Below are 15,300 nucleotides of genomic sequence, written 5' to 3'. Positions count from 1 at the left end.
ATTGTTTTAACCTATGTTATTTTATTTTTATTATCTTCTATTAGGTAAATTTCAAACTCAGACAGGTATAGAGAATAATACAATAGACATTTATGTACCAACAACCCAGATTTAACCACTGTTAATATTTTGCTGTAGTTGCTCTGTCCCTCCCTTGAAGGCAATCACTATTCTAAGATTGGTATCTTTTCCTTTTCTTGTTTGTTTTTATACTTTTAATGTAGATGTAGGAATCCATAACACTTTTAGTGCCATGTTTTGCCTTTTAAAAATGAGTATAAATGCTAACATATTAGAAGTATCCTTTTGCCTTTTTTCACTCAACTCTACTTATCATTGTGGCCATGTATCCAAGTTGATATAGGTGGCTTCATCTCATTTAAATGAGGTGTACTAGCTCACCTTTTTGTAAAATCATGTCATTTATCAAGTTTTACTTTTATATGTACCTTACCTTTCTTAAGTAACAGCATTGTGTTAGGAAATTTACTTTGTGCTATTGATTTGAGAAGTATATTAGATTAAGTTTGTTTTTGTGTTTTAAAATTTTTGTCCAGGAAATCCTTGCACGAGGAATTCTTCTTCCATTAATAAATCAACTCAGTGATCCTGATTATATTAATCAATATATCATATGGATGGTATGTACTTTGTAAAATTACAACTCTTGTTTTTAAAACAGTTTTTTAAAATGTACAAATATGATTTGGAGGTCAGGATGATTAAGCAATAATTTATTCAAGAAATTAAGTAAAAATACATCTAAAGATAATCTTTATATTTTCAGTATTTCTATTTGCTTATGTGTTGAATGTACCAGCCAAATTCTCTGTAAGAAAGTTCGTTGATAAGGTAATCTTCCTTACAATTTTGGTGCTGTTTCTACTTATTTAAATTTAAAAAAGGATATTTTATTGTCTGTGTGTATATAGATGATGAGTATTTTAAAAAACTATTTGATTTTAAATACAGCTGTGTTCTGAACTACTTAAATAGTATGTACTTTACATTTTATTCTAAATTTGTTTCTGTAAGTTGCTTAGTATGTCTATAAGATAACTCAGTTTTCTTATTCGTCAGATATATCAAAGGGTTAGTGGTTATTAAGTTTACTAGCTCTGATTTTTTTTTTCTGGTTATATGTGCTTTCAATAAATTCATGGCTGAGGAAGAGTGTAAATGGGCTATTACTGGGAATACGTTGATAGGTACTTCTAGGTCTTTGATTCATTTTTTTTGAATCTGAAATTTCTTCCCCACAGTGTCTTCTGTTAACTCAGTCTAGCTTTCCTAGGAAGGAACTACTTGATTGTTCTTTGTTTAACCATATCCATTATCAGACTTGCCATTTTTTATTGTTGTTCCTGTTGCAGTATTTGTCTCTCCCATCAGATGGTGGGTTACCTGCAGGCAGAAATTATCTTACTATCTTTGTGTTCCTAGAGCCTTTCATGGAGGTCACAGAACTTGATTTTTTGTTTCCTTTGTCAGCTTCTTCAGAGTACTGCTAGGCTCTAAGAGCTTTAAAAATATGCATATCCGCTTAATTAAAATTTTAAACAATACATGTCCTTTGCTTAGGAATTCTACTCCTGAAATTTATTCTAAAGTGCTAATAAGCAAGTTTGCAACAATCCGATTTAAGGTCATTAATGACAGTGTTGCTAGTAATACTAAAAAATTGAAAGCAATTTAATTGTCCCACATAGAGGGATAATTTAGGCATATTGATACAATAAAATACTATGCCGCCATTATTATGGTAGTGTATCTTTATGAATATGAAAAGATATGTATATTTTTATGTGAAAAGCATAATTTAAAATGATGTATGTATAGATATCTAATCTTTTAAAAAATAAATATATAAGTAATTATATATTTATGAATGACTGTGATTCTGATAAGATGTATACTGACTGAAATATTAATAGAGAGGTAGGATCCTGAAAGTTTTAATTTTTCTCTTTTGTTTATATATTTCACTTTACTCACAAGGAGTATTGGTTATGTAACAAAATGATTTTTTAAGAAGTAGGAAACACAGGTCAAATTTAAAAACATTTAAGTAATAAAGCAAGAGTAAATGACATTAAAAAAAATTTTTTTGTAACACAAAAATGGATATTGTATACTTACCTTAAATAATCAGGGTACAGTACTGTATAACCTTACCTATAGTGCAGAAAAGGATGCATGCTTACCAGAATGTTATAGTTATCTCTCACTCATGAGGTTAGGAATTATTTTTATTCCTATTTATATTTTTCTTCAGTTTTCAATTTTTCTTTTGCTAAGCTTATATTAAGTATATAATTAGTTATATGGGAAAAATGTTTTGGGGGGATTTAACACATACTCAAAAAAGAATTCAGACCATCAAATTTTTACTTGTTCTCCCCACAGTTGGGCTGGTACTATTATTGTGTATGATGGGTGGGTCTTTTTGTTATCTAATGAACAGGAATTGATCACTATTGTACTTAGCTATAAAATATCAGAAAATATGTTTAAAAGAGAAGAATATATCAATAAAGGATCTTTAGCCTACTTTGTTGTCTGGTTTGCACACTTTTGGCATTATTTGTGTGGAAAACCCTTTACATGTGTAGGTATTATAAAGATTAAAATTGGCTCAGTTCTTACTCTTTCACCCAGTTAAATTTCATATTAATGATATCTAATTGTATAGTTTATTTCTATTTGAAAGGAAAAGTTTAGAGCAGTGTAGTAGTAACATACATCTTATCTATGTAAAGTGTTCGTGTTACCCAACAATAGTTTAAAATTTTTAAGTCATTTCTAAAAACAGTGTGGACAGATTTGCATTATTCATCTCGAAATATATATTTTATTTCTTTTTAAGACAAACTAGTTAATGTTAAGTCCTATCTCTGACTGTGGAATAGAGTACCTAATTGGTTCATATTGTTACCACCCCCCCCAGAGCAGATAAGTGAACAGCTACTTAACTTGTTTCTTAATGTATTCTTAGAAAAATCAGGTCTTTAAAAACCTACTTCTTGTTGTATTATTGAAGTAAAATTTATACCAAGTGAGAGAAACTGCCAAGTAGTCCTACAAAGTTGTGTTATAATTTCGTACTTCCACTCGCACTGTTTGAGAGTTTGGTCTCTCCACATTCTGATAGACATTTGGCATTGTCATTTTCTTATGGTTAACTTGCACATCCTTGATGACTAATGATTTTGAGCATTTTTTCATGTGCTCATTGGCCTTTTTTTTTTTTTCCGTACCTCCAGACTTACACAAATCCCCAGTGCTTTGACTCCTTGTTTAGAATGGACAGTATCCCAAGTTGGCTACCTTTTCATAGCTCCCCTTACTGTTTCACTTAGCTTAAATTTTGTTGGTGGTCATACATTCCTTCACAACATCCACAACTACCTTCCTGTCTCTCTCACTTTATTATTTGCTTGGTGAAACCACACTCTGGTTAAATCCAACTTAACCTTCTACTCCATTCCTATTCTTAAATAGCAAGTGGCTGGAGAAAAAAGATGAAATAACAGTTATTTATGTCATTACGGTGATTCTGTTAAATTTATGTCAGAGAATGCCACTCTTCTGTTTAAAACTCTCCAGTAACTATTCCATTCAGAGTGAAAGCCAAAATATTTACTAAACCCTACCATATTTGCCCTCCATTACCACTGATCTCCATTACTCTTCTACACTTCTTTAGTTTAGCTCTAGCCATCATGGCTTCCTTGCTATTATCAGACATTCTGAGCATGCTCTTTACTTTGTAGTGTGCTATATATCTTACTTACTTTGTTAATAGTCTGTGACCCACAGGAATTTAAGTACCAAGAGTACAGAGATTTTCATTTTGCTTTGTTATAAACAGTGGGGATATAGAGGAAAGTTGTGCCTGGCCCATGGTAGGCACTCAAGATTCTGTTTTCACCTAAGCGAGTCTCCCTCCCATCTGTATTTTAAACTTTATTTTCAGATCCGTGATTCTAACTGCAACTATGAGGCCTTTATGAACATTATTAAATTGAGTGACAATATTGGAGAGCTAGAAGCAGTCCGAGATAAAGCAGCAGAAGAATTACAATATCTTCGATCTCTAGATACAGCTGGTGATGGTAAGTATTGATAATTTATTTAAGCATAAGAATGTTTTACTTCTTTAATGATTACTGTGTCTTCAAACAAAACTTTAATTTACCTAAATGTCATTTGATGCTATTAGTTGTTTTCACCTTAAGTAAATCTGACTTTTATTATGCTAATATGTGCTGAGACTAAAGCACGATAATTTTCTGAATATGAGACTCTTATTATTGCAGTTATCTCTGAAGTAAAGATAATTGGCATGGTTTAATTTTAATTAAATAATTTCACTGTAAAGTTTCCAGTTTTTTCTTTTATTAAATAAAATAATTGCTCTATTCATTGGTTATTATGTTAAATTATAGTAAATGTATGTTTAAAGTATTTCACAAGTAACACTGCCACTTTCTACCTCATAATCAATTTGTTTGTTTTTAGATATCAACACCATCAAAAATCAAATAAATAGCTTATTATTTGTAAAGAAAGTATGTGACTCAAGAATACAACGGTTGCAGTCAGGCAAGGTAAGTAAAGTACTTCTGAGTTAATATTTAGTTATAAATACTTTATATTCATTAAAACGTCTAGCAAATGACAAAAGGTAGAATATTAACCAGTGTAGCACTCTACAAAAGAACTAAGAATTCAGAAAAAAGTTTATCTTACACAATGTAGTGTAAGTATTTGTTAAAACAAGCTAAAGAGATTAAAATGCTGCATGAAAAATACTGAAGTAATTAAAGATTTTATTTCTTGATTTATATATTTATCTACTCATGTATTATTTATTCAAAATTCAACATTTATTATATTTTGTACACTGGGCACCTTTTTTTAGATGGACCTAACAGAAATCTCTCTCATGGAGCTTACATTTCCATAACATCTTACAGAAAAACCCGGACGAAGTTTTTGGCCAACCCAGTAGTTGTAGAATCAGAAAATTAACCAATATATAAATTGATGTATTATGTAAAAAATGTAAAAAATAAGTAAATGTGAAAAAAATCAGTAAAGCAAAGTATGGTGATAGAGAATGTCTGGGAGTGTTTTAGATATATGCTGAGAGATTTGGTGACATTTGAGCAGAGAGAGATGTGAATAAGGAGAGGGTCCTGTGAATTTTTTATTTTTTTTTTAAAGGAATCTTGCAGGCAAAGGTGAGAGCAATCAAAGGCCCTGGAATAGGAAAGTGCCTGGTGAGTTAGAGGAGGTCATTTTGTCTGGTATGGAATGCATGAAAAGGATTGTAGTAGTAGGAATGAAATTAGAGAGGAACCTTGGGGTTTACTGCCATAGTAAGATTTTAAAAAATTCTAATTGTGATAGGAATCCATTGGAGATTTGCCCTGGCAAGTGACATGATGTGACTTATGAGTTAAAATGATTACTTGGACTCTTTGTGATGAATAGATTGTGGTGGAGTGGTGGGAACAAGAATGGAAACAGATCACTTACAAGACTGTTGGCATTAGTTCAGTAAGAGATGTCTGTGGAGGTTCATGTGAGAAGTAATTAGAGACTAGATATAGTGCTAACAGGATTTGCTAATGGTTTAAATACAGGGTGAGAGAGGAAAAAAGGACTCAAGGATGATTCCAGAGTATTTTGGCCTGAGCAACTGTATGAATAGTGTTGTTGTTTACTAAAATGGATACAGCTGAGGGAGGAGGAAGTCTGGAAGAGAGAATCAAGTTTTGAATGTTTTAGTTTGAGATCCCGGTTTGACATTCAAGTACACATGCTAATTCGTAAACTCGAGTTCAAGGGAATGTTTAGTGATGGAACAAACTTTGAGAATCCTCAGGATTATCAGATGTTTATTTAAAGTTAAGAGACTGGATGAGGTTACCTAAAAGAATGAGTTTAAGTAAGAAGATATCAAGGACTTAGTCCTGAGGCCCTGCAGTTACTTAGTGTTTAAGACAAAGTGAAAGATCTAGCCAAAGAAACAGAGTGACTGGTGAGATTGAAGGAAAACCTGGGAGTGTGATATCCTAGAAGCCAAGTGTAGAAAATGTTTAAAGAAGTGAGAGATCAGGTATATCAAAGGCGACTAATAAGTTGAGTAAGATGAAGATTTAGAATTGACTATTGGGTTTGCCAGCAGGGGGATTATTGATGATCTGATGATAGCATTTTGGTGGAATAGTGGAGAGAAACCCTGACTGGAGTCAGTCCAGGAGAAAATGGGAAGAGGTGAATTAGAAACTGTGATTACAGGTAGCTGTTTGGAAGACTTTCATTGTAAAGGAGAAGCAGAGATTTGGGGCTTTAAAACGTAACAAAAACATTTTTTACTACATTTAGTTTTTAATGTAGTCACCTTTTTCACGCTGGTTTTCTATTGGAAATTTATTTGTGACTCTCTGGTCTTGTAATTTGCAGTGTACTTAAATTCCTTAAGGAATGGAAGACTTATTTTTAAAAATCTTGAGTTTAGTTTGCTAGTTTAATTATAACTTACATTACTTGAGGCCCACATTTGTCATTTATATGTGTGTGCGTTGTATGTCTGTCTGTCTTTGTTTCAGTTAACTATATTTTAAAGTGAGTTTATACGTGCATGTAAATTCAGAATAGAAGAATAATATGGTTTCACTTGTTCTTACTGTTTCTTTATCTAGTTACCTTACCTAGATCTTAAGAGTTAATGATCCATACGCATCATTATTTAAAGTCTGTTTGCCTAAACACCTTCCGATATTGAATCCTTTTGAAATTTTGAAACCTTGTTTGCAAGCTTGTCAATTCTATTTCGAATATCAACCTTTACCTTTTTTAATAGCTCAAGTCATACAGTGTTTTCCTTTGGAAGAAAACTCACACTCTTCGCAGAGATGTAGTTTTTTAACCATGCTACTTATCTTAAAGTCTTAGGAGGTGCTTTATTCTTTTTATCAGAAATAAAGTGATAGTGAATACTCTTTTCCATTCCCTATCTATAGAGGTGCTGCTGGACAGGAAAAAGAGGTGATAAAATCTGAGGAAGGAAGACTTAGGAGAAATCATGCGCTGGGACTAGATTGCTTTACCCCAGACATTTTAAGTTGGTAATCTGTTATTATTAAGTACTTATATGAAGGAGAGATACTAATTACAGAGAAAGCTTTTTTCTCCTTTTTTCAAAACATCTTCCTTTTCCTATGCCTAATTTAATATCTGCTCCTGAATAAGGCAGCCTATCTAACTTTCAGAAAACCTGTCTATCTTTTTTTAAAAATAGAGAATTGTGAGAGATGGATTTGGGAACGCAGAGAAGCTGGTGAAAATCATTCCTGGAAACACTATGGCTCTTTGTGGAAGGGGCAGCAGGTTTTGAGGACACTGACTCATTCTAACCAGCTTTGTCACCCCAGGCAACATTTCCGATCCTCAACTTTCTTATCTGTTGAGTGGGATTGGTAGTATTTATCCAATAGGATTGCTGTGGAGATTAATGAAGTAATGTGTATAATGCACCTAGCACAATGCTGGACATGTAGATTCTCTAAATTTGAACCTGTTAACAAATTTTTTTTTCACCCTATGTAGCTCTCTTGCTTTGAAGTATATGTAATTTACTGTTTAGGTAGACTGAAAAGAAATACACTTTCTATAAAGATTATAGAATTTTTACTCTGTTAGGAGCAGATTAACTCGGGAATATTTTCTGTTTTCCCAGTAGGTAGACTTCAATCTGTACTTGAAAATATTGGGATTTGTTTATTCTTGAACATATTAAGGTGATCCAAATATCCCCTTTAGCTCCTAAAATGTTCATTTTTGTTTGGAATATACAGAGTTAGAGAATCCATGAAAATACATTTAGATTTATTTTTTTATTAGAAGAAATGAGTGCTTATCATACTTTTAATGTATATTTACTAAGCAGCTCTTAAAATAACTCTAGGAAATTCAGTGAGCTGATACTTTTTATTGGGCACCCACATGTACAAGAAGAGAAACCTTTATTTTTATTCCATTTTAACTTAAATTTTTACATCTATGTAAAGATCTTTAACCTAGTGAGTGAATAGATGAAATATTAATTTACATTAACTTTTATTTGTAGGAAATAAATACTGTGAAACTGGCAGCAAACTTTGGGAAACTTTGCACAGTCCCCCTGGACAGCATTCTTGTAGACAATGTTGCACTACAATTTTTTATGGGTAGGTAAATCCATTTTATAAAAATAATATAACCTTGAAATTTTTAATAATTGTAAATATTGTTAAATTTTAAATACCTGGTATTAGGTGTGGCATATATATCTCTCTTCCACCCCTCATTCTCTGAAATACTCCCTTTTCTTTGGAAACCAGAGATTTATTTTGTTGTCGAGCAAATAAATGCTTATTTTAACTCCAATGTGCATTTGCTAATCTGCTTTTAAATAAACCCCAGGAGATTCTACTATGAATTTAAATTTAAGTTATTTGAGAAAGAATACTTTATCAGAAATACTTGGTGTGTATAACCTGTGTATATCATTTTGGTGCATGAATGGGAGAGGGCTTTGTTTTTATGCCATTTTAATATATAAATATTTATTAATTTTATTAATATTACATCAGAATTGCTTTTATCTGGGGGACATTTCCAGCAAAACTCCCTGATTCTTCATTTCACGATCAAAAACAAATGCATGGCTTATTGAAGAGCCCAAACGTTATTTTTAATATTTATGATAATAGTAATATTGTGATTAATAATCTTTGTTGAGAATGGAAGCTGAATGTTGGTGAAGTAGTTTATTTCTGATGAAGGCTTCTCTGGCAGTTTTATCCCCTAGAGATATTTTAGTGAAAAATCAGATTTTTTTAAAAAAATACGTGTTTCCATTTGTTTTTTCTGCATAACTGGTCTTCTCAGCCTAACCAGTTTATGATATATTTTTTTTGTAACCTCAAGCATTTTCTAAACATGTTCAAAATGTGGAGTTTTAAGTATTTGAAACTTTAATCCTTCTTAACTTGTCATACATCTGTATGCACCCAAAAATGTGTAACTTTAATATCTATGTTGTTATGGATTTTGGTAGATTACATGCAGCAAACTGGAGGTCAGGCACATCTCTTCTTCTGGATGACAGTGGAAGGATACCGGGTTACAGCCCAACAACAGCTAGAAGTTTTATCAAGTCGTCAGAAAGATGGAAGACATCAAACCAACCAAACCAAAGGTCTTTTAAGAGCAGCTGCTGTCGGAATTTATGAACAGTATTTATCAGAAAAGGTGAGAATATATTTTGATTACTGTTTTCTTATCTTCTCTGGCAGTATCATTAATAATGATTTTTGTAGTACTTGTAAATATCCATTATTCATGCTGCTATGCACAGCTGCCTTACATTGCCTTATTTAATCCTGGTAATAGTATTATTGTGTATTATCCTCATTTTATAGGTGAAGAAACTGATTCAGTTAGAAAATTGAATTAACTTGTCCAGGGTCATGCAGATACAAAGTGACAGTTAAAATTCAAGGTCACACACACTGTAGATAATAGGTAGAAAGTAAAAGGATGGAAAAAGGTAAACCGTGCAAACAGTAACTAAAATAGAGCTGGAGTGGCTACGCCAATATTAGTGATAGATTTTAAGACAAAAAATTGTTACTAGAGAAACGAGGAACATTTTATAATTGTAAAAGGGTCAGTTGATGAGGATGATAAAACAACAAAGCCCCCACGTAAATGAAGCACAAACTGACTGAATTGAGGGAGAAGTAGACAATTCAGCAATAACAGTTGGAGACTTCAATACTCACTCTCAAAAACTGATAAAACAATTATACAGAAAATGACCAAGGATATACAAGAATTGAACAGCCCTATAAACCCGTTAGAACTCTCCACATTCTCAGTGGCTTAACTCAACAAAGGTTTATTTCTCTCTCATGCCACAGTCCAACGAAAGTCAGTGAGGCAGGGTGAGGAGTGGAGAGCGAGAAGCAGTGAATAATAGGGTGACCCAGGCTTCCAGACTCCTTTATTCTTAAAGTACATTTACTTTAAAGTGACTTCCGGGGCTTCCCTGGTGGCACAGTGGTTAAGAATCCTCCTGCCAATGCAGGGGACACGGGTTCGAGCCCTGGTCCAGGACGATCCCACACGCCTCGAAGCAACTAAGCCCGTGTGCAACAACTACTGAGCCTGAGCTCTAGAGCCCGCGAGCCACAACTACTGAAGCCCGCGCGCCTAGAGCCCCTGCTCCGCGACAACAGAAGCCATCGCAACGAGAAGCCCGCGTACCACAAAGAAGAGTAGCCCCTACTCGCCACAACTAGAGAAAGCCCACATGCAGCAACGAAGACCCAATGCAGCCAAAAAGAAAAAAAAAAAGAAAACACGGTACATCAAAATTTATGGGATGCAATTAAAGAAGTGCTTACAGGGAGATGTGTAGCCTTAAATGCTTAATGAGAAAGAAGAAAGATCTCAAATCAACATTCTACATTTTCACCTTAAAAATCTAGAAAAAGAAAAGCAAGACAAACCCAAGCAAACAGAAGGAAGGAAATAAAATAGTAAAGATCAAAATGGAAATCAGTGAAATAGAAAACAGAAAAAACAATAGTGAAAAATCAGTACGACCAAAAGTTGGGAAAAGAGCAACAAAATTGACAGACCTTTAGCTAGATTGGCCCGGAAAAAAGATACAGATCACCAAAATCATGAATGAAAGAGGAGGCATCACTGCCAACTCTATAGAAATTAAAGGGCCTATAAGGAAATATTACAAACAACTTTATGACAACAAATTTGACAACTTAGATGAAATGGACAAATTCTTGGAGAGACACTAATTGCCAAACTGACTTAAGAAGAAACAGAAAATATAGTAAATAAATTTAATTAATAATTAAAAATCATCTTTCAAAGAAAAGCCCAGGCCTAGCTGGTTTCACTAGGTATGAATTCTGTCATACATTTCAAGAAGAAATAATACCAATACTTCACAAACTCTTCCAGAAAATAGAGAAAAAATAAAACATTTCCCAGCTCACTTTATGAGTTGTGTCATTCTCATATCAAAGTCAGACAAAGACATCATTTAGAAACTACAGACTAATATCCCTCATGAATATGGACACAAAAATCCTCAAGATTCAAGGTTACTCACACTCCAGTACTTTTAATGGCTATGCTATAATAACCTTTTAATTTATACTTAACACAAAAGTTGTATTTGAATTTTAAGTATGAATGTTACTTGGAAACTGCTTATTTGTGCATTTGCTTACATTTTTGCCTTATGAAATATACCCTACTTAAAAGAGTACACAGTTTTAAGAATAATAGTAGAGCAAACACCTTTATACCCCATCCAGCTTTAGAAATAGAACATTCATTATAGTTTTAAAGATCCCTATATATTCTTTACCTGTCCTTGCTTCCTGATGAAGCCCATTTTCTGTAATTATTCACTTGCTTTCCCATACAGTTTTATTATACCTGTATGTTCTGAACAATATTATTGCTTCAGCTTTCTGAGATTTTGACATTACCAAAATGTCAGGAGAAAACTTTAGACACTTGCCTTCCAGATGGCTATCATTGTTGCCAGTCATAGTAAAGATGCCAACAATGGCCTGCGGTAAATCATATTTTCAAAGAATGGGACACGAATAATGTCCTCTCATTTGAAAATGCATCAAGAATGAGTATGGTGAAATAAATTAACGTAAACAGAAATTTATATGCTTTCTCTAAAACTATTGAATGATTTTTGGAGGGACTAAAATAAACCTTGAAATGGATGGACTGAACTGAGTTTTTTATGTGTAGGCTGTAACAAAAACTCATATAATGAAAAAAATGACTCACTTTTTGGAACTAAGGCTATTGAGAACTCAGATATCACCAGAAGGGAACAGCTAGCTTAAAGAGGATTTTCTCACTTTCTTTACTAAAACTATAATTTATTTGGAATGCACCTTTACCACATTTAAATGATCTGTGTGTTTTAAAACCATTTTCCTTGAAAAGGAGAGGTTTAACTTATGACATTCATTATGCTTCGAAGTACTTAAAAATGGGCATTTTAGACATGGGTAGCCTGTATGATGAATTCATAGATGCAAAGGACCTGATAGACAAACAGCTGGTCTATGAAACAAATCTGGAGATACAAATCCCTACAGGTCTAAAAACCTGCTGTTTTTAGTGAGTAAAATCCCATTATTCTTTGCCTAAATGGTTTTATTGAAGGGATATTTACTTGATGTCATGACATTGCACTGGTTAGAGAAATAAGTGTGATATATAGCCTTAAGAGCAGAGCTGAAAGTCATAGTGAATTTTATTTTATAGTTGATTGTACTTAGTTATACCACTGCATAAAATAATATCCTGAAGGCTGCAGGCAGATCAGAGAAGTATCGTTTAAAAGGGCAACACAAAAATACCCTACAAGATCATGGAATAAAAAGAAAAGTAATTGTTTACTTTTTATTAAATATAGATATATCTATTTAATTAGTCCTATTATAGGTATAATCTTTTAAAAAGTCTTACATTTTTATATTTTAAGAATATATAATATAGCGCCTACAATATTTAAATTTAAAAGTAAAAAGTTTAAAATATGTTAAAATAAGTTGCTGTATCAGAGTACAGAAACATTAAGTATATTAATATTCTCAGACATTTTTTTGATTAGTCCAATTAATTACTAATTGCCACTGTTAACTAGTCCTTTTGTTTTGTTTAAATAACTACATTTGTGTAACAGAAAAGTAAAGAATACAGATTGATAATTTTGGAAAAACACCCATTTTTGTATTTTTATGTTAAAGAAGTAACATATGTATAAGTATTTCTTCCATATTACTTTTTTTGAAAGGTGGGCTCTCTGAAAGTTTTGGTCACCCTCTTCCAAGGATGAGGCTTAATCCAATTCTGTATTCCAGAGATTATAGAAAAAATTAAACTAGATAAATAGATAATGTTATTATTTTCAAATTTTTCTCTTATTTCCTAGAAACTGAGTTTTACTGAGCTTAGAGGGCAAATGAAAGGACAAAACTAACTTAAATCTTGTTCGTCTCTGATCTTTGTCACATAGTTGAAGTTGTTTAGTTCTCCTGTTCTTAGTTCGGGGGAAACAAAAAAACACCACACTCGTGGGCTTCCCTGGTGGCGCAGTGGTTGAGAGTCCGCCTGCCGATGCAGCGGACACGGGTTCGTGCCCCGGTCCGGGAAGATCCCACATGCCGCAGAGCGGCTGGGCCCGTGAGCCATGGCCGCTGAGCCTGCGCGTCCGGAGCCTGTGCTCCGCGACGGGAGAGGCCACAGCAGTGAGGGGCCCGCATACCGCAAAAAAACCCACAAAACACCACACTCGTACACAAACAAATAGTAGGTAAGTATCCTTCTCTTCCTCCTCCAAAAAAAACCCCACACAAACCAAAAAACAACCACCACACAACCTACTTGGGTTTACTACCAGGAGTGTTGAATTAACAAGGGAGCATTAGAAGTTGTGTAGCCATTTGCCTCCTGTTTACTTATTTGAAAGAAAACTAAAAAAAAAAATTTTGTTTGAGTGTAGTTGATATACAGTGTTGTGTTAATTTCTGCTATACAGCAAAGTGATTCAGTTATACATATACACATTCTTTTTCATATTCTTTTCCATTATGGTTTAGCACAGGATATTGAATATGGTTCCCTGTGGTATACAGTAGGACTTTGTTGTTTATCATTCTATATATAATAGCTTGCATCTGCTAATGCCAAACTTCCAATCCATCCCTCCCCTTTGGCAATCACAAGTCTGTTCACTACGTCTGTGAGTCTGTTTCTGTTTTGTTGATAAGTTCATTTGTGTCATATTTTAGCTTCTGCATATTAAGTGATATCATATGGTATTTGTCTTTCTCTTTCTGACTTAACTTCACTTAGTACGATAGTCTCTAGATTTATCCACATTGCTGCAAATGGCATGTTTCATTCTTTTTTGTGGCCAAGTAGTATTCCATTGTATATATTTATCACATCTTTATCAATTCATCTGTCGTTGGACATTGAGGTTGTTTCCATGTCTTAGCTATTGTGAATAGTGCTGCTTTGAACATGGGGTGCATGTATCTTTTAAAATTATAGTTTTGTCTGTATATATACCCAGGTTACTTACTTACTTTTACTTTTTTTTCTTTTCTTGATATATCTTCTTTTCTGTTCCTTAGATAGTCTATTAGCATAGAGAAATCACTTGAACAATGCATTCTTTTGGTACTTTCTCTAAAAGTTACCATCCTTGTTGCTCATTTATTCTCTAGAGCCTTCAGAACTAAAAATACAAAAGTTGACATGCCAAAGATGACCATATTTCTAGCTTCTCAGCGTTATTTTCTTTCAGTAAGTTTTCACACTGAACATGATATTTTATATTTCTGTGTAGTATCTGTCACATTATGCACCTTGAGATGGAAATTGTTGGAACAAATTAACTTTTCAGATTTTTTCCATCCTGTATCATGTGGGAACTTTGCTGCAGTATTATAAAACCAAATTAAGATAAGCATAGTCTCTTGTAGATGCCATTCAAAAGGATTGTTTCTAACGTTAAATGATAAATAACAAATGGATTATTCTTTTGGTATTTTATTAAATACACATCTAGGACTACTGAGTGCTCAACACTAACTCCTAATGACAGAGTTTCCTATGTGCTAGACACATATGCCTTACGTAAATCTCTTTTCATCCTCATAATAACCATATGTGGTATTTACCACCATTTTGCAGATTAAGTGAAGCCTAGTGAGAGGTAAGTTGCTCGGCAAAAGTCAAGATTTAAATCCATGTTTGTCGAACGTCGACTGTGTAGTACCTGATGACAAGAAGGTTCTAGCTCTTATTTCAGCCTTTAATCATCAGGGTGTCATTTACAAACCAAGGATTTTCTGGCATTTAGTTTCAATAATATGATTCCATTATTCTCCTACTATTAAGGCTTAACTTGTATATAGAAAATCCAAAGATCAATACTACTGTTATTTTTCTCTGTCAGGCATCTCCAAGAGTTACTGTTGATGATTATTTGGTAGCAAAATTAGCAGATACTTTGAATCATGAAGATCCAACTCCTGAAATCTTTGATGACATTCAAAGGAAGGTATTATGTACAACATTTATCATTATATCTTTCTCGAAAACAATGTATATTTCTATATGCATGTAATTTGTTTATAAAAGGTTATTGAAGCATTAAGAAAGTACGGT

At 33.2% G+C, this 15,300-nt stretch overlaps 1 protein-coding gene across 7 annotated transcripts in view; it reads left to right on the top strand.

Annotated features, from left to right (window-relative positions):
• Positions 1 to 15,300, top strand: part of SNX13 (sorting nexin 13) — a 139,126-nt gene that overhangs the window by 69,695 nt on the left and 54,131 nt on the right. For all 7 annotated transcript variants that reach the window (XM_027102594.1, XM_027102595.1, XM_027102597.1 and 4 more), the window contains 6 exons: positions 558 to 641; positions 3,977 to 4,115; positions 4,522 to 4,610; positions 8,141 to 8,240; positions 9,113 to 9,306; positions 15,089 to 15,193. In XM_027102594.1, coding sequence (XP_026958395.1) covers positions 558 to 641; positions 3,977 to 4,115; positions 4,522 to 4,610; positions 8,141 to 8,240; positions 9,113 to 9,306; positions 15,089 to 15,193 — 711 coding nt within the window. The remainder of the gene's footprint in view (positions 1 to 557; positions 642 to 3,976; positions 4,116 to 4,521; positions 4,611 to 8,140; positions 8,241 to 9,112; positions 9,307 to 15,088; positions 15,194 to 15,300) is intronic.

Source organism: Aethalodelphis obliquidens, unplaced genomic scaffold (assembly GCF_003676395.1).
Source record: "Aethalodelphis obliquidens isolate GAN/ISIS:26980383/991018 unplaced genomic scaffold, ASM367639v1 scaffold5, whole genome shotgun sequence".
Lineage (NCBI taxonomy): Eukaryota > Metazoa > Chordata > Mammalia > Artiodactyla > Delphinidae > Aethalodelphis > Aethalodelphis obliquidens.
Note: the sequence above shows the minus strand (reverse complement) of the source record. Positions and strands in the feature narration are given on the sequence as shown.